This window comes from Silurus meridionalis, chromosome 10, assembly GCF_014805685.1.
Source record: "Silurus meridionalis isolate SWU-2019-XX chromosome 10, ASM1480568v1, whole genome shotgun sequence".
In the NCBI taxonomy this organism is placed as follows: domain Eukaryota; kingdom Metazoa; phylum Chordata; class Actinopteri; order Siluriformes; family Siluridae; genus Silurus; species Silurus meridionalis.
This window is the reverse complement of record NC_060893.1, coordinates 19,230,170-19,250,227: the sequence shown is the minus strand read 5'-3', so window position 1 is coordinate 19,250,227 and position 20,058 is coordinate 19,230,170. Positions and strand designations below refer to the sequence as shown.

The 20,058-nt window shown below is 36.5% G+C and overlaps 2 protein-coding genes across 6 annotated transcripts in view; one reads left to right on the top strand and one right to left on the bottom strand.

Moving 5' to 3' along the window:
* Positions 1–3,740: 3,740 nt before the first annotated feature.
* LOC124392017 lies at positions 3,741–11,519 on the bottom strand. 3 transcript variants are annotated; one of them, XM_046858720.1, is made up of 7 exons: positions 11,376–11,519; positions 8,029–8,100; positions 7,516–7,585; positions 7,352–7,426; positions 6,752–6,994; positions 4,192–4,296; positions 3,741–4,071 (listed from the first exon to the last, which is right to left on the bottom strand). In XM_046858720.1, the coding sequence occupies exons 3-7, from the start codon at positions 7,574–7,576 to the stop codon at positions 3,992–3,994; spliced, it is 564 nt and encodes a 187-aa protein (XP_046714676.1). In that variant the 5' UTR covers positions 7,577–7,585; positions 8,029–8,100; positions 11,376–11,519; the 3' UTR covers positions 3,741–3,991. The 3 variants fall into 3 exon arrangements, with proteins under 3 accessions (XP_046714676.1, XP_046714677.1, XP_046714675.1); XM_046858721.1 differs by lacking the exon at positions 11,376–11,519 and adding an exon at positions 8,821–9,018 and having other exon boundaries at positions 7,516–7,593; XM_046858719.1 differs by lacking the exon at positions 11,376–11,519 and adding an exon at positions 8,821–9,018.
* The window catches only part of rgs14a (regulator of G protein signaling 14a), a 24,916-nt gene continuing 14,000 nt past the window's right edge, over positions 9,143–20,058 (top strand). The window contains exons 1-4 of one of the 3 annotated variants that reach the window (XM_046858717.1): positions 9,143–9,391; positions 15,227–15,248; positions 16,266–16,435; positions 17,600–17,692. In XM_046858717.1, the coding sequence (XP_046714673.1) occupies positions 9,275–9,391; positions 15,227–15,248; positions 16,266–16,435; positions 17,600–17,692 (402 nt within the window). In that variant the 5' untranslated portion in view covers positions 9,143–9,274. Of the gene's footprint in view, positions 9,392–12,526; positions 12,666–15,226; positions 15,249–16,265; positions 16,436–17,599; positions 17,693–20,058 lie in introns of those variants that run through there. The other 2 variants (XM_046858716.1, XM_046858718.1) reach the window with 2 other exon arrangements.

Below are 20,058 nucleotides of genomic sequence, written 5' to 3'. Positions count from 1 at the left end.
TATCAAGGGGACACTGATGTCACAGCAACATTTTGAACCAAAGGTCATTAGTCACTAATGTCATAGTTACATTTTGAACAACGTGTCACTGATGTCTATCTATCTATCTATCTATCTATCTATCTATCTATCTATCTATCTATCTATCTATCTATCTATCTGTCTGTCTGTCTGTCTGTCTGTCTGTCTGTCTGTCTGTCTGTCTGTCTGTCTGTCTGTCTGTCTGTTTGTCTGTCTGTCTAATAATAGATAAAATCATATGAATAAAATAACTTTATAAACTCAGAAGCATTTTGGTAACTTATTACAATAATTTAAATAAGAAGCTACATCATGTAATACTTCAGCATTCAATCAATCTTTTAAAAAACATAACAGTGATTAATCACTCAGTATTGACTGTATGTAAAAGAAAAAGGTACTCACCTCTGTGTGCTACCTGTCACAACACAGTGTGGTGCTCAGCAGCTGTCCTTGTGTGTCAGTGTGTGAGGAGAAGAAGACCAGAGAGGAGGGCACGGTGTTAGAGATAAAGAGGCTGTCTCTCTGCGAACGTTGTGTTGCCATAGTAATATTCGATAAGAGGCTTACAGTCTAAGGGTTTTAGAAGGTGTGTGTGTGTCTGTGTGTTTGTAACAGAGCTCAGTGATTAATATCACTTGGTTATCACCAGAAAAAACAGACAGATCCTCTGAAACTAAAGTCTACACTGTCATGCTAAGATGTTCTTAATTTTGAGGCCCTCCATAAATATAACAATGTTAAAGAATTCTGCTGCTGGTTGCTGCAATTTGTTGGAATGAAAAAAACAACATGAAAAAATAAATAAAACCTAAATTAATGGTGCTATACTGTGCAATGTGGCTGCACAATAAGGACAAATGTTAAATTAAAGAGGGTTCTCTATGTGAGAATCCACATATCTCTTGCTCTATTATGAAATGTCAATTTTATTTCTGTGACAATACAATAGTTATAAGAAAAATGACAAAAATGATCACCCCACTAATCCCTATCATTCTAAATGTGTATGAAATATTGTACCTCATACATCAAAAAAGTCAGTGAATGGTAGCATGTTAATTTTTAAAAAAGGACCATGTTTCTTTCAGAACAAAAAAGCATTCTTTTGCACATCGCTCTATGTATATATCATTCCAGTCCAGTATAAAAAACATCACACAGACAATAATCTGAGTTAAGGGTTGAACCAGGGACCCTGGACACTACCTACATGCCCAGTTGCCACAGCATAGCACTCATGTTGACACTGTCCTGCTGTTTTAAACACTGCCTAAAGACTTTACTTGGTAAAGATCAGCAGTACCAAATTGAATTTGAAAGCATATGTAAAAAATGTCCCATAAAAGTGTCTGTAAAGATTCTCAGTCATCCAGGTGTGGTTATCTGAAAGTTTGAGTCATAGTTATTGGACTTCTATCTGGTTGGATTGATATGTTTTAATCATCTTCTTTGATCTTCTTGGGGATGGAGGAAAGAGCAACATGAAAAATAGGAGACAGGCTGTGCCTTAGATCTCCAGCTCTGTTGAGAGAAGGATTTTCCACCTGGACATAGATGGCCTCCTTAACTCCTCTCTCAAACCATCTGTCTTTTCTGTCCAAGATGTGTACCTTTTTATCCTTAAAGTTGTGTCCTTGGTCCTTCAGATGCAAGTACATAGCTGATTCTGGTCCTGAGTCATTCAATACAAGAGTACTTTTATGCTTCTGACTAACTTTGATTGATCTTAAAAAAGCTTAAGCCTATATTTTATTCAAAATTCAAGATAAGCAATAGTGCTTTTGTACTAAATATCAGCATGGCTCTGATTCAGCCACACACAGAAAGCAGCACACAAACTGACTAACATCCTATTGGACGTGTAGTAACAGTTTCAATGCAGTGAACTTTAACAAGAAAACAATTCACACACTGTAAAATGTCCCAGTGCTATTATAATAAATATCAACATGTTTAAGCACCACTGGTAGGTTCCCTGGTGGTCTAGTGGTTAGGATGCTGCGCTCTCTCCGCTGCAGCCCGGGTTCGATCCCCGGTCAGGGAACCAACCCCAGCCATTAGGATTGCACAAGCCTTAGTGCCGGTCCCAAGCCCGGATAAATGGGGAGGGTTGCGTTAGGAAGGGCATCCAGCGTAAAAACGTGCCAAATCAAACATGCGGATGATCCGCTGTCACAACCCCTAACGAGAGACGCCAAAAGAAGTATTTTTAAGAACCGCTGGTGCAATCAAATTAGTAGACCAGAACTAATTGTTGCATCTAATTTACATTGCACTGCAAGTTTTACATTTCACTGCACACTGTATTCTGTATATACTGTAACTATGTTTGTGACAAATAAAAATCTTGAAATCTTGAAATCTGATTAAATCTCTTTTGCAAGCAGATTCAATTTTCCTGTTTTTTTTTTTTTGTGTGTTGTCACAGATCTCGTAAAGAGCATTATGTGAATGCAGAGCAAGCTCCACTATTGTGAATATCCAATAAATACAATGCAATTGATGTTTGATTGGATCAGTATCTTTATTGGGCAAAGCATCTTTATTAAGTCAAGTGGCTTTATTGTCATTTAAAACAGTATGCATTTGATATGCTATATGCATTTGATACAGTACACAGGTAAATACATGAAACAGATATACGTGAAATGATACAAGTTGCAACATTACACAACAGAGAGTACAAGATAACATAAATGACCATCATATATCAGCAGGACCACAATGGCAACATTGGTAATAAAATACAAATGAACTTCACCATTATTACATGTGTTTACATAACAATAAGGTGCTTATATGAAATATTACATCTGATTTACTCCCTGTAGTGAATATTAGCACTGACAGCTTTATAGCTTTATACACCCTGGTGTTATAGTGTATTACTGCAGTAAGGTACTATATGTTTCATTTTACATATTCACCATCAACAGGCCTACAGTATTTGAACAGAATTCTGAAAAAGTTTGAGTTAACGCATCATGTCTACCCTGCATTATATTTTGAAGAAAAAAAAATTCCATTACACTCATTGTTTAGTTTAATTTTCCAGAGTCACACATTAGATAAGTTGTACTATTATGCTTTAAAACTCATCTAAACACTGGAGTGTGTGTTTTATTTTTTTCTTTGATAGAAAGTACCAATTGTTGTACTGTTTTGCATATATATAGTACAGACCAAAAGTTTGGACACACCTGCTCATTCAAAGAGTTTTCTTTATTTTCATGACTATGGAAATTGTAGAGTCACACTGAAGGCATCAAAACTATGAATGAACACATGTGGAATTATATATGGAATTATATACATAACAAAAAAGTGTGAAACAACTGAAAATATGTCATATTGTAGGTCATTCAAAGTAGCCACCTTTTGCTTAGATTACTGCTTTGCACACTCTTGGCATTCTCTTGATGCCTACTTTGAAGAACCTACAATATGACATATTTTCAGTTCACTTTTTTGTTATGTATATAATTCCACATGTGTTAATTCATAGTTTTGATGCCTTCAGTGTGACTCTACAATTTTCATAGTCATGAAAATAAAGAAAACTCTTTGAATAAGCAGGTGTGTCCAAACTTTTGGTCTGTACTGTATATATAATATATATAAACTTTTGGTCTGTACTGTATATATATATATATATATATATATATATATATATATATATATATATATATATATATATATATATTAGCTTGCGCAGAATATACTGTATGTTCTAATTATTAGACAATTGTTTTATTGTATATTTATAAACAAACACAAAATCAATCCACAAAATGAAAATGATGTACAATATGTTACATAGCCATACAGGAAATCAAGCAACTATATTTTTAAAAGAAAGGATATAGTGCCTATACTGAAAAATTATAATAATCTTGTCCTCACAAGCTCATCGGTAACAAATCAAATAATTACATTCACACAATAACTATCCCTATCTCTCTCCCTCTCACCAGTAGCTTGTGGTGGTTGCAGTGCTGTCGTTGCTCTGCATTGCTTGTCTCTGTTGCCTCCTGGCCTGCCTTTGAACTAATGAAAGTCAACAGATACAGAGGCACAATTTAAATGCTCATGTATTAATGTATGTACTAATGTATTCTTACATGTACAAATAGGGCCTTTGATGTAATAAACTAAGGCTGATCTCACCTTCTCCTCTCTTCAGTATAATCTTCATGGTCATACCAAACACGAGGATGATGAGAATGGCTCCTATTCCACAGATCAACAGAACTATAGTGAGTTGATCTTTGCCTTTTGGAGAAAATGCCACAAATGTCCAGACATCAAACAGACAGCTATATGTATAATTCATATTTATTTTTTATTATTGTTGATTGGATATATAACAGTAAAAGCTGAGTAGACAAATCTGAGACTCTTCTTCAGTGTTAACTGGATTTTAACTCCTTCCACCAATACACATAAAAAAAATCTAGAGTCTTCTATTTTTTTTTATCAAGATAATGCACTTACAATTTACTTACAAATCACTTCGATATGTGTAGAAATAATAACTAACAGAAAATACAACAAATGTATCAATTCATATTTTTGAGTGACCACTGTCCATCAGGATGACAGTGCCACCTCCAGCACCACCACACTGACACCAGGTTTTCCCAGAGCTTCATGCTATTTGCTATTAATACTGCTGACTCATGACTATGCTGCAAACTAGAATAGAAAAAGAATAGCCTTTAATTGTCACATATACATTGCAGGACACTGCAAAAAGCTGGGGTCATAGCGTAGGGTTAGCCTCAGTGCTCCAGGGGGCGCTGTATCTGAGCACAGAGGGTGCTGTAAGAGTGGCAGCTTGGCGAGCCCGGGGCTTGAGCCACCGACCTTCCAAACAGTAACGCAGAGCCTTAACCACTGAGCTACCACTCTAACTGCTGTTCAAATTATATGATCAAGTTTGCTGATAGTCACAAAACAACAACAAAATCTCTCTCAATGTTGATAAAACTAAACAGATAGTTGTTAAATAAAGGATGATCTGAAGGCATTTATCAATATTGCACATCCAGCATCACCTTCACTTCTTGCAGACCCTACAGCCGATTGTGAGAATAGCTAAATATGTCATTGGGTGTTTTTACCAACCACTGTCACCTCGTACAATAGCAGCTAGATTTTTAAAGATACCAGTTTCCTTTGCAGTTCTTTCTCAGACTCTTCACTCTTCTGCAATCAGGAGTAGTGTACAGGAGCATCTGTACAAGATCTACAAGATCCTAAAAATGGTAGTTATGCAGTTAGGCACTGCAGTTATGGTTTTAACTACATAGAAATAGTTGTATTCGTCAGCATTTAGGCCTCATCGTATAGCACAGAGACAGCGCTGGTTATAACTGCAAATGACCTGCTATTGGCCTCTGATTAGGGTGTGGTTCCTTGCTTGTGCTCCTTGAACTAGGTGCAGCTTTTGAACTTTTTTGAGTTGAGGGAATGGCCCTCAACTCAACTGGTTCAGTTTTAATTTGACTTTATCATTATAAGTTTGTAGATGTAAATGGTGACTTCTCTGCAATTACTAAGGTAAAATTTGGTGTTTTACAACACCACAGCTTTTTTTTATCTATCTATCTATCTATCTATCTATCTATCTATCTATCTATCTATCTATCTATCTATCTATCTATCTATCTATCTATCTATCTATCTATCTATCTATCCATCCATCCATCCATCCATCCATCCATCCATCCATCCATCCATCCATCCATCCATCCATCCATCATCTGCTATTTTTTGTAATCCAGTTATTTATTTAAAGCTGCTTTGGGACAATGTCCACTGTTTAAATCACTATACAAATCAAATCAACTCAAATTAAATTATTGCCATGTGAGCACCTAACCCAGTTTGATTAAATACCACATCACAGCTTTGTGAAGAAAAAAGAATGACATTTCCATCATTGTATGAAAATTATTTGTATTACTATTCTTTCTTCATTAATTATTATTATAATTATTATAATTATTATTATTATTATTATTATTAGTAGTAGTAGTAGTAGTAGTAGTAGAGATTACTTTTAAGAATTTGAAATATGAAATACAATATATGATATGTTTGAGATGATATAGTCACAAAATGTAATGTATTGGTTCATGTTCATGCACTTGAATTTCCTTATTTTTTCGTGCCACTGAGCATGACATTCCATGTAATGTATTTAAATAGAAAGTATTTTTTGGTGCCTCTGCCATATTTGTCTTTCTGCCACTTGGTACCACAGTTAGTTTTTTTTCTCATTTATTATTGACTTTTTAATCTTGAAGCACTATTACTTAACATTTAATCAGGAGATTTTATCATTGTTTTTATTGCTTTATATTCTATAAGTGACTCGCTATATTAGAAACCATTTTGGTTCTTTCCAGTCAAAATACAGTAAATATATTCTCTTGGTTAATTAAGGAGACTGTGTTAATTATAGACATACACGTTCATTACACTATAACCCTAACGCTATATTTCCTGCCTTATTCTCTGATAAAAATGGGGAAATATTTTTACATTTTGCATTTTTGTCAGCATTACCCATGATCCTTAGCCTCTGTTGCTATGGAGACGGAAAAAGGAGGGAAAATTCGTGTCTATGAACACGAATCAATAAATAAAAATTTGTGACTATTTCACAAAATGCCGTGAGAATGTGTTGTATGTTTCTAGAGACCAACATGTTTATACTTACACTTTTGTTCATAAGATGAAGAACTGAAGTTTCCACATGGACTCAGAACAGTACAGATGAATGCTTTTTTGTTAGAGATGATCTGATTTATGCTTTGATTATTGCTATCTGTCTGATTCTGTTCCCCATTCCATTTAAAGCCACAGGTAAGGTTCAGAGGCAGGTTGGTATTACAGATCATATTCACATTTTCCCCACAGTTGTTTACATCGGTCATGGCCTTCACCTCTACAGTGATGTTACCTATATCAACAAAATATCAATTGGCAAATATTATATTACATACAGTGTACTGTTTTTTGAAGTCCACATCTATAGCCTGCAGAAAAAAAGAACATTTGGAAAGCTTTCATATTGCTTACTAACTGAGCTTTTGTAAATAGGTTGTATAGCTGCATTGAGTTCTGGGACTCTGCCTCAATGTTTGTTGTCTGCTTTGGGTATTTTATTAATATAATGTTTAATGCTGCTGGAACTTAAAAAAAATGTATTTCAAGGTTTTAAGCTGAAATTTTCTGTAAATAACATTAACATCTCACATTCTCGTATGAGAAAACTATAACTAACTAACTAAAACTAACGAAAAAAAAAAGAACTTACTAGGACAATAAACTTGTGTGAAGTTTTGTGAACAGGGTTGCCATTCTTTATCGGCTAATACAGACAGTACATGATCTGAAGAGGGAGACGGAAAAGTAACAAAAAATAAGTAAAAGTTATCCGACATAAATTTGTGATTATATTGCTTTAAAGTGGTTACTTACAAATCATTGTAAAGATGAGGAGATGAGTCAGGCCTGTTATCCATCTTTCTGTCATGGTCATTACTGAAAACTAGCCCACTCACCATGTTATTTGGTGATAAGATCAGAATATTACATTTATTTTTGGATATTTAGTTTATATGAAATGTATATGAAACTGAAACTATTGTATTTGTTAGTAAAGTCATAGTCACTCCCTCTTTACTCAAACAGCTTAATCTGTAATTCCTTCATTATCAGTCCTCATAACATCCTGAATTTTGGTATAAAAGTAATTTCTATATTTCACATAAACAGCAAAATCGACCAACGAAAGCTTATAATCTCACAGCAATCTCAGGGTTTTTCCTCAATAAAATGAATCTTACATCGCTATGATTTTTCTGGGATATTTACTAAAAGAAATAATATCATACAGTGAAAGGCCTTTATTTCTAATTAGAGTATAAACAACCACAACACAAACTTGAGGAAAGAGATTGAAATAAAGTCTAAATAATTTAATATCCTTACCTTCAGAAGTAGAATATGATATGAAGGTGAAGGATAGGTTTGGTTTGGAAATAGAGTGTCCTTTCCTGTTTTCTATGCAAATGACGGAGAAAAATACAATATGTAAAGTCTGTCCCTTTGACTGCCAACACATTTATTTCTATGCTTCTTTGCATGTTACAGTAGCAGTATATGCTTCAATAGAAACATATTCACAAAGCACAAAGAGTTGCATAGATCTAATACAGTATACCCACACTCGATTGACTGACATTTTATGATATAATTGTTAGACATAGGCAGTTTTAAGGGTAAAAGCCTGAAGGTTTACATTGAATACAACTATGCCCTTTTCCAGAGCGATTTACAATAATTATATATATAAAACTGCGAGACTCACCATCCTTTTTATTTAGAAAAATTGACTTGCCTAAATGTTCTTATTAGTTTTAATTTTATATTTTCTTTTCCGTTTTTAACCTTCTTTTAAATTACATTTTATGGTTGCCATCTATCTATCTATCTATCTATCTATCTATCTATCTATCTATCTATCTATCTATCTATCTATCTATCTATCTATCTATCTATCTATCTGCTTCTTTGTTAAACTTATATTTAATTCAAAAGGTTGGTGGTTTCCACTACAGATACCATTACAAAACAAATGGCTTCAATTACAACTTATTGGAATCTGAATGTTTAATGACATCCTAAACACCAAGATGTGCATCTATGGGTTGCTAAATTTGTTTTGGTCTGTAATGGTTTACATTAAACATAACAGGCAACCAGTAAAAGGCAAAACATTACCAGAAGAATCCCACAGAGTGACGTCATTACAGCTTTCATTGAAACCAACACAGGGTGTGAAGTTTAAGATGATCAGCTGTAGAAGTTCAATTCAATTGTAATTCAGTTGTATTTATTTATTAGTGTCTCAAAGCAACTTTGCAAGGATAAAGAGGTTATAGTGAATGTGTATGTTAGTGCCAATAAGCATAGTCTCTATACGTTTCTTTTTCCCCAAAGTGATTGTTTTTTTGTTGTCCAACAGATGGCGCTGTATTACACAAAAACATGCCTGCCACTGTTCAATTTCCTCTCGCTAATTAGACTTTAATGAAATACCTGCATTCAGCACAGGTGTGCTTTTTTTTTTTACTTAAGTCTGTAGCCAAACTGCGCAGTAAACACATTTAACACCTAGTAAAACAAATGAGATAAAGTGTGCAGCGTTATTGTGATCAAGCTTCTCTGAGACAATATGGTGGCAGTCAGGGGTTTAACCCGGGCCGTCGTTTCCTCCTGTTCCAGCACATCGGCGTGGATCAAAAGAAACCTTAGAGGAAATACAACGAAAATGCTTCAAAAAGAACGCAAAGTGAGTTCACCGGATATTATATATAAAAATATACACATAATCTCTTCTACAGCCACATGTGGTTTCCCCCCAAACTGTTTAACAACAAAACAAATTTAGAGGCACACAGTGGTAAAGAATGTGGTCTTTGATGAGTCTTTGGATGTAGTTGCATTAAATTGTTTTCTTTGCCCCTGAGCACAAAGGGCGCTTAATAAAGATGTTCTACATGATTGGAGTGGAAGATCTTAAGTGGCCTTCTACAGAGTAGCTGATTTACTAACACTATTGTAACTAAATAAAAACAAATCTCCACAATCACACACCAAATTCTAGTGGAACATCTTTCCGTAGGAGTGGAGATTATTATAACAGCAAATGGGAACTAAATGTGAATTGGAATGTTCAGAAAGTACATACCAATCGTATGGACTTAGGAATCTTAAGATATGGATGCAGTGTCAGCGCCACGAGCGGGCCCTGGGGGGGCGAGGCCCGGCCACTTGAGTCACTGTGCCCCTTACTTCTCAAAATAATAACCAAGTTAATAATTTAAAAAAATTCCACAAATGAAGTGGTCAACATGGTGTTAAATATAGTTAAATATTTTTGCAAAAGACTTGAATGAAATATGAAGGCAAATATTGTGCAATTTGAATTAAACATTAAATATTTCTGAACGCGGAGCAAGAAAATACCCGTTTTAACCAATGTAAACATTGTCAATAATAAAAAAATCAAAAATCAATCAGCAAATTCAAATCAGTAGTATTAACAGAAATTTTTGTAAATAGAAAAAAATAGTAACACTTTGCAGACAATCGTGCAAACATATTTTTTGCATGATGCATGCTGTTAAATCACATGTAGGTTTCTTGAGAGGAAGATCAGTCTGTCTACTGTTTCAGGCTTTAGAGATGCTTTACGACAGGTTACAATGTTCCCCCTGCACTGAACACACTCTCAGCAGGGGCACTGGTTGCGGAAATACAAAGGTTAGTATTTTTTTTTTGTTTTGTTTTGCAAGCTTACCAAGCCTGGGGAAGATTGCCTCATTAGGCTTCCACCAGTGAAGTGAGTTTGTGTCTGAATCTACAACAGGATACACCAAATAGGCTGTCAGCTTTGCTTTGACTGTCTTCTTCTGATTGAATGACCAGTTGTGGTTGTGGTGCCGTTTCTTAAAAAAGCTTGCAATGTTTTTTTTTCTTTTTTTCTTTTCTTGGGCCCAGCTTCTGTTCTTCCTGTTTGACATCCTGAGTCATCTGAACTGTTGTCTCAATATTTGTCTGGCAAGAATGTCGGCTGTTTAGCAATTTTTTGTTTTATTCCAATTTGTCATGTTTGATGCAAGTTGTACAGAACCTGGGATCCATCAGATATGCTACACTTAGGAGTTGATCTGTGACTGGGTCGCTGTATTTGCCGTTGGGGTACTGCAGATTTGTGCTTTTGATATGTTTTAAGTCTGTATCATCGTTTTGTGTTCGTAGAATATTGTTTCTAAATATTGTTAAAAATGGAGCACTGGTTTGAGGTATGAGAAACTTATATACGCCTCACCCAACAATGCATCAGTGAACTCTTGCAAAAGACTTGCAGTGTTATTTATGGATTCTATGATATACATGTCTTGTCATGTTGGAACAAGCTGCTGTGTTATTTGTGTGGCTTTCTCCTGTTCTAAAACCCACTCAATTATCTTTTGTCTTTGTCTTTCTGTAATGAGCTGATGAGAAGGTAGGCTAAGATAATTTCTCTTATTTCGTCTAAAGAGAAACACACTTGCAACCTTCTTGCACACTGCAACTACTTAGTCAACTCTGGTATTTCACACCATATTCTGTAAAAGCAGAAAGCAAGAAAAATAGATTTGAAATAGCAGTTCATTCTTCTATATGACAGAAATATTGTGAAGAGCTTTCCCCTTAATAACTTTATGAATCTATAACCAAAAAAACCCTCTCAAACTCGTTTGATAGGAAAATTCTTAAAGAAATTATACCTTTTTTTAATTTCTTTTGTCTTGGATAGATTGATCTTCTACAGGGCTGCAGGATAAATCCCAGAGTATGTCCCAGGAATGCTTGGTGGGGGTGGGATTACACCGCATACATTCAGACACACTCGTACCTAAGGGTGATTTAGTGCTGCAAATCAGCATGTTTTGCTGAAGCAGGGAAAAAATGGAGAACTCGAACACCCACACAGATATTTGGAGAACGTACTGAATGCAGAAATGACATACATACTCCGGTCTGTTGTCAGGCTCAAACTCGGAAGCTGTTCCTTAATTCCAGACAAGCATTTCGTATATTTACAGGAACCTTCATTGCAAAATATCAGAAGCTCCCTCAACTGACATGATTTAGAGAAAGTTGCATCATAAGTTTATCAGGAATGTGTGAGTAAAAATATTTTTTGTGGATTGACCTTTGTATTAGGTTTGTGGACATCCGATAGTAAGATTTGGATGTGATTCATGAACGTTCCATTCCACATATAGTCCCCATTAGCTGTTTTAATAAGCTCCACTTTACTATTAAAATGTTTCAGTACAGCTTTAGTTTAGATTAACCAATAATAATAATAAAAAAAAGCATGTAAGTTTTTAATATAGTGAAGTTGTCAATGGAGAGATTAATTTAGAATTTTTGGTTGGAGTCTGTAGTGCTATTGTTTTAATAATTAAAAATTAGGTTTGGCAAGTTGCTGTATCGCAAAAACCCAGCATTGATTTATACCAGTACTCGCTGTAGTTTTACTTTTTAAAAATTTTTTTTTTTTATTCAGAGCAGTGTTTGAGTTATTGAGTAAGGGGATTTGATCAACTATATTCTGGCAATGACGTCAAAATATGTAAAGTAAAAACAATCTTTCAGGGGGGGAATCTCTTTTCCCATAATATATTACACATGAATTGAACATTCCCTGATGCATCAGGCAGTTTTGGGTGCGGGTGTGGGTTGAGTGTGCGGTGATGTCAGTGTGCCTAGAGGGTCTGACTCTGGCTTGTGGTTACATGTTTAGGTTCTTTTCTACTGCAGCTTATATCAGAGTTGCTCAACAAGGTCAAGAACAAGTTTTGTTTTAGTCAGATCAGCCACTTCCCCTTGCGGTGTGTTGCCATAGCAAGACTTCCCTTCGGAACAGGAAGTGACAAGCCGTGCGAAGTAACGGGGCGTGAAGTAAGAGCGTAGGGTGTGCTCGCTTTCTGGTGAGGTATCCTCATGCTCAGCTGGATCGAGCCATGGCCAACAAGCTGAAAACTCTGGCAGTACCTGCTAATAATCTGGTAAGAGGAAAGCGGAGTTAGGTTCAATTGTTGAAAATGATGACTGGGAGTTTTGAGCTGTGAGGATTAAAATTGGATGGCGTTTTGATTTTATTCTACAGCATGGCACTGCTGAAAGAATTTTAAGATGCTTGCTGTGACAGCACTGTCCATCTCCAAACAGTAGTCAATGCATTAATTTCTTCTTGCTCAAGATTAAAATTTCGACACGGCATTAAACTGAATGTCGACAGGAACTAGACAAATGTAATTTATTTGGTTTCATATTAAGGATGTGAAAAAGAAAACAATGTCTGTCCTCAACACACAAATGTGTGATTTCAATGTTACACATGGGTGCTCATCGACGCATAGACAGAGGAAATCTGAAATTCATCATCTGTTTATTCTGTCAAGTGTCAGTTTATAGCTTCAGTACATACATTTAGTCTACAGTTGTGCAGACATAAATATGGTCTTTTTTTGTTTTGTCAGGGGAAAAATAAAAAGCCAAATGTACAGAGTAGTTACGGTTTTCTAAAAAGTTGTACATTCACATTTCTGATCTGCTTTTCTGTTTTAATGTTTATGGCCAAAGTCTCCTTGTATCTGTTATGACTTTTGGTCAGTCCTGGCCATCTTTCTTTGGATTTTTTTTTTCTTTTCTTGATTTTACATAACAGGACACACACATTTCATGTTAGCATCTTGCAATTCTGTTTCTTTGTAGATGCTTTGTTTCTGTGTAGGGGTGCAAACTTTTGCACTTGATTGTGGAAAACTTGGGATTTCTGTTACAAAATTACTATTTTAAGATGTGCAAGATGTACATTTCGGTTCACCTGTAACAACAGGTTAAGCATGCAACAATGCATACTGTAATGCTCTAATTTCTCCGAAGTCAGATTGAGAGAGGAAATCCTGCGAATAATGCACTGTATGGTGCTTCTGCTTGCTTTTATGACTTGCTAGAGCTGTGCAGACAGTGACATGTCTGTTGTGGTTGGGGGACTAAAGATCATTGAGAGATTTGTTTTTTTGCTGCGCTGGCACATTTTTAAGTAAAACAAAAAAATCTGTAGTTTCATTTGTGTAGGATTGCTAATGCGGTTGTTTGTGCTGGAGTCTGACAAGATGAAACACGAACATGAACAGTGAATAATATTTTCTCATTGTCGTTTTTGATGCGAGCTGACACGATGAACAGGGTTTCTGCATGCACAAACCTGTAAGGAGGTCAATCAAACACATTTCTTCAGCTGCAAAGATACCTTTTTAAGTGAAACATGCAACCACATACAGAGGAATGACTAAGTATGGAAAAAACATGTTGGGTCATGCTAAGGTGGAGAAGATAATCAACAATGAGCTGGTGTCTTGTAACCTGTCAGGACAGTAATTATTTTTCAATAGCAGCCTGTTCTGGAGAGTTTATCAGAGCACAGCAGATAATCAACACAAATAAATGTGTACTTTTAGTCTATTTTATAAATGCAGTGCCAATTAGTACGAGTTTTTAATTCCTGTAATAGTTCAGCAGTTCTAACTAGTTTATTCCCTCACCAGCTCATTACCCCCCCACACCCCGCAACCCCCACTTTGCTGTTTGTTGTGTTTACGTGACTCCAAAAAGCTCAATCTGCTGAGCTACTTACGTGAAGGAAAACTTATGTGGCTGATGGTGGACGATTCATCAAGTAGAATGAGCACTTGAATATAATACTATTTAGGTTTACACCTTGCTGCTGTTTTAAATGGTTAAACACCTTTCAATCAATCAGATTCAAGGGTAACAATTATTTATTGTTTCATCTGGTTGAGTCACAGTAAACAGTTTAGGTTGTGCAAGCATAAAACGTGTGGGATAAAACTCTACATATGACTAAACAGCAACTGAGTGCAGAACTTGTATACCTCTAGACATTTGATTTACATTCACCCAATTTTTATTTTTTTTTTAAACAGATTTCTATACATTTATTTCACTTTCCTGAATTTGATGAATATTTTCCAATTGCTTGCCATCCTCCAACAATTCTGAATAAAATTGCACATATTTTTCTGATGTTTCTGATATTTTTTGAACTCCACCATACTGTTTGACTAACTGCCACCCAATCATATTATGATAATGGTTAAAACTCTCGGCCAAATAAATCCGTTCTGGTGATCAAGAGCTACTTGGCTAGCTGTTTATCTCCTGCTCTGGCCTTGATTTTGGACCAATCCCCCCCTTTTTTATTGCCATGTGTGAAATCTTTGAAGTACCCCTTTGCATTGCCTTATAAGAGGTTCTGTATAAAGGGGGAAATCATTTCATTGAGAATCCTTCAAACAAGACTCATGAGAATGGGGTCAGACACGACAGCCATGATAAACGAGATATGCGAGAGAAAAGAAACACCAGCTTCCTGTGTAACAGCTGCCACTGAGCACCTCTAGTGCAAGGCAAACCGTTAGGTTGTTTGGGAGACAATATCCTGTCATAATGCAACTTTCCCACCAGTTCATGCACCTTTATGTTGTTCAAGTTTTCTTTTTTCCTAGTTTGACTTTTTGTCTCATGTGTTTGTTTTTTGCAGACGCAGGCAGTTTCAGATGGGGGTAAGTAAATAATCAAATTCTGAGCTAGCACCTCGGCTTTTTGTTCTCTGTGCTGATCGACAGGTTTAGATCTCAGATTATTACAGGATTTGTCTTGATTTCTGCTGTAAAGGAAAAGTGTTCTGTTTACTGTATTTGTTAGAAAGCCTGAGGAAGTGACGGATATGTAAATTTAACATCCATATAAATATTCAAGATGCAAGAGTTTGGTGAGGAGGAACAGCAGAAACTCTCAGCAGACAGATGGTACTGAGGAAGCATTCTGCCAAACATGAAGAGTAGGAGGATATGAGATGACATGATAATTAATAGACTGCATGCACACTTAAGCCTAAGCCACACTGCAAGGTTTATACCATCTTATAGGTGATAATGATATCTTGACATAAAGACAGATTTTACAGATTGTTGTCATGGATCATCCGACTGTCATCAAATTCCACTCAAACTATAGGGGTAAAAACATTGCATGGTTTTAGATTAGGAATCACGTCCTGACCTGGGATATTGTCGCATGCTGCTCACATCATATCAGCTTTTTTGTGCAAAGGCATCAAAATCAATTACAAATATTACGAAGGTTTTTAACATTGCCACACCCACTGTACTTGAAGCTCGACGGTCCCCTCAGGATCAGTTGTAGCCATCAGAGTTCGCTTGCATAGGCGTCATCATTTTAAATTGTAAAATTAGCTACAAACCCGTGAAATGCTGAAACACCAAAGAATAAACTATTTCATCACAATTGTATCAAAATTAACTTTAACTTGCTAGGAAAAATCACCTTTAGGTTCAGTAGGTATCTTTTGGGGGAAAAAAGAAGTGTCCAGAAGTATCTGTCTTTTTAAAGCAATAAACATGGGGGAGTGTCTGTAACATCACTGACAGGAAAGATGTAAAAACAAAGCCAGGAGTTGTTTGCTCAGGTAGTATTTATCTTTACAGAAATGTTCGAACATCTTTGAATTAATGAACAAATTGGGTTGAACTTGACGTTTTCTCCTTGTCTCTCTGTAGAGTTGAACATGTCGAGGTTGTCTGGGACGGGCAGCAGTCCTAGTCTAAGTACCAGTTCTGCTGGAGGAGAAGCTCCTGGCGAAGTAGATGGTCTAGCCAGCAGGGTGGTCAGCTGGGCTGTGTGCTTCGAACGCCTGATGGAGGACCCAGTCGGAGTGCGCTACTTTACTGTAAGAGCTCATACCTAAATTCTCACCTCAGAGTTTTTCACTGAGTAATAATATGATAAACATGTACATGTGCCTTTATACAAAAATGTAGGTGTTTAATGTTAGGGTCTAAACCTAAGGTCTTAGGTCTAAAACGGGTCTAAAACTAGTAGGTTTAGACCTGTTTATATTTCCGATTGATTGATAACAGTTGAGTTACTTCTCAGTTTGCCTGAAAATAGAAGACTGACCTCTAAATCATATGCAGTGGTGTGAAAGTGTTTGTCCAGCCATCTGTTCGTGACCTCAAGCTGAAGCGAACTTGGGTTCTGCAGCAGGACAATGATCCAAAGCTCTGAATGGGTGAAGGAAAAACAAAATGAAGACTTTGGAGCGGCCCAGTCAAAGTCCTGACCTGAATCCTATTGAGATGTTGTGGCATGACTTTAAAAAGGCAGTTCATGCTCGAAAACCCTCTAATGTGGCTGAATTACAACAATTCTGCATAGATGATTGGACCAAAACTCCTCCACAGTGCTGTAACAGATTTATTGCAAGTTATCGCAAACGCTTGATTGCAGTTGTTGCTGCTGAGGGTGGCCCAACCAGTTAATAGGTTTAGGGGGCAAACACTTTTTTCACAAAAGACCATGTAGTTTTGGATTTTGTTTTCCCTCAATAATAAAGACCTTCATTTAAAAACTGCATGTTGTGTTCACTTGTGTTAACTTTTACTAATATTTAAATTAGTTTGATGATCTAAAACAATAAAGTGAGACAAACATGCAAAAAAATAAGAAATCAGGAAGAGGCAAACACTTTTCCACACCACTGTAGATCGCTTCTCTAGAGTCTCCTAATTTAAGTGAAAGAAAAAGTTTGTGCTGCCACACTCAAAAACATCTTATAAAATGATGTGCCTCCAAAATTGTTGTCTGAGAAGAACCACATATGGCTAAAAGTCAGGTGTCTTAATACTTTTGTCTGTATAGTGTATGTGAAAAGATTGTAAGTGAACCAGAGATTTTATTCCTTTCAAAGTTATTTTAAAGCACTGACTTTCTTACTCCAGTTTTAAACTTAGCTTCTGACTAAATATTTTACCTAAACTTTAAAATAGCGGTTGGATTCCTGAGTATATAAATGAAAATGGTTCAAAATATTTTTCTGGCAAAATGTCCTCAGGCTTTTCTTAATTCGGAGGTGAGTGCTGAGAATATCCTCTTCTGGCAGGCCTGTGAGAAGTTCCAGAAAATTCCACCTACTAATGTGGATGAGGTATGAATGTTGACTCAGTTATAAAACTGACATCACATATTACTGACCTAAATTCTGGTTATATTTTTCATGGTTCATCTGGACATTTTTCTTTTTAGATCTTCTGTTACTCTTTTCACACACATTGATCACATCAGGCTTGGCAGCAAGTGCTTTATAGAAGATATTTCATGACTTGAAGCAGACAGTAGGGTAGAAATGTATAGTTCAGGCTGATAGTTTCACCATAAAATGTATGTATAGGTTTTTTTTTATTTTTTATTTTAATCAAGGGTGTTTGCTTCTCCTTCAGGTATTTGATCCACCCCCACCCCCCCTGTGCAAGTTGTTCGATTCAGAGTTTATTTTCTGTACCATTTAGTGAATCATACAGGAAGAGACCTCGGAATAGATTTGTTTTAGCACATATGATCAGATGAGCTGATCAGTAAGAATAGCTTATTGAAGAAAAGTGGATGCAAATGCCAGCCAAAAGAAACACAACAAAAAAAACTTTCCACTTCTCTTTACTTCTGCATGCCACGCAACATTAAGGAGGTGACGGTGATGAAGAAAGTGCGTCACTGGTCAGTGACTTCTTGTTTTACACATTCTTTCAGTCTAGTGGTTTGAAGCTTTTGTCTGTGAAGCTTTTAGTCAATTAGCTTTCACTTTCCCTTGGAAAAACTGTAGACAATCTGCATGTAAAATGTAGAGTTTGATTAAAGTCATAACTAAGTGCTAGAACTGATCAAAACACGAATGTTTGAAGCCATGAATCATTAAACTAGTCAGTTTACATCGAATGAATGACAGTTTCCCTGGTGCATAGAAATAATAGCACAGCAGTGAGTAACCGCCCGGAATAAAGGTTTACCTCAACTGGTAACCACACCATAAAGAGCACATCCACTGACTGAACACACACACACAAACACACATGCATACAGGAAGACATGTGGATGTTTCAGTATTATTATTGACTGTCTGAGCTGAGTCTACTGGCTTGTCTGCAAATTTTAAATGAAGCAATGAACGCCTTAGTTGACAAAAGTGTGTGCAGACTTTGGAGGCATAAAAAAAAAATCATCTTTTTCTTTAAAACATGTTTACTTTCTATTATTACATGTTGTGTAAGTGAAAGTTTATAGGACTGTGGTGAGACTTGTGATGTTGTATGGTTTAGAGACAGTGGCATTGAGTAAAAGACAGGAGGTGGAGCTGGAGGTAGCAGAGCTGAAGATGTTGAGATTTTCGTTGGGAGTGACGAGGATGGACAGGATTAGAAATGAGTTTAATAGGGGGACAACGCATTTAGGACGTTTTGGAGACAAAGTGAGAGAGGCGCTTGTTTGAGATGGTTTGGACATGTGCAGAGGAGGGACATGGGGTATATCGGTAGGACAATGCTGAGGATGGCGCCAGAGGGAGGAAAAGAGGAAGGCCAAGGAGGATTATAGATGTGGTGAGGGAAGACGTGCAGGTGGTTGGGGTAAAAGAGGCAGATGCACAGGACAGGGGGCGTATGGAGACTGATGAACCGCTGTGGCGACCCCTAATGGGAGAAGCCGAAAGATGATGACTTACTATAATTACAGGTACATCTCGATAAATTAGAATTTCGTGGAAAAGTTCATTTATTTCAGTAATTCAACTTAAACTACTTCAGTCTGTGTGCATTGAATTTATTTAATACACGAGTTTCACAATTTAAAACTTTTGTTCTTTTAATTGTGGTGATTTTGGCTCATATTTAACAAAAACCCACCAATTCATCTCAACAAATTAGAATACTTCATGTACTCAATACTTGGTAGGGGCTCCTTTTGCTTTAATTACTGCCTCAATTTGGCATGGTATGGAGGTGATCAGTTTATGGCAATGCTGAGGTGGTATGAAAGCCCGGGTTTCTTTGACAGTGATTTTCAGCTCATTTGAATTTTTTGGTCTTTTGTTTTTCATTTTCCTCTTGACAATACCCCAAAGATTCTCTATAGGGTTCAGGTCTGGTGAGTTTGCTGGCCAGTCAAGCACAGCAACACCATGGTCATTTAACTAAATTTTGGTGCTTTTGGCAGTGTGGGCAGGTGCCAAATCCTGCTAGAAAATGAAAGCAGCATCTTCAAAAAGCTGGTCAGCAGAGGGAAGCATTAAGTGCTCTAAAATGTCTTGGTAAACAGGTGCAGTGACTTTGGTTTTCAAAAAACACAGTGGACCAACACCAGCAGATGACATTGCACCCCAAATTATCACAGACTGTGGAAACCTAACCCTGGACTTCAAGCAACTTGGGCTATGAGCTTCTTCACCCTTCCTCCAGACTCTAGGACCTTGGTTTCCAAATAAAATACAAAACTTGCTCTCATCTGAAAAGAGGCGTTTTGGAA

What these genes read in the sequence shown, in the direction of transcription:
- LOC124392017 (XM_046858719.1), bottom strand. Translation starts at nt 8,859, where the DNA reads ATGAAAGCTGTAATGACGTCACTCTGTGGGATTCTTCTG. An exon ending in CACACAAGTTTATTGTCCTA is followed by an intron (nt 6,995 to 7,351) that starts GTAAGTTCTTTT and finishes TTGTTGATATAG; the next exon opens with GTAACATCACTGTAGAGGTG. An exon ending in TATACTGAAGAGAGGAGAAG is followed by an intron (nt 4,072 to 4,191) that starts GTGAGATCAGCC and finishes GACTTTCATTAG; the next exon opens with TTCAAAGGCAGGCCAGGAGG.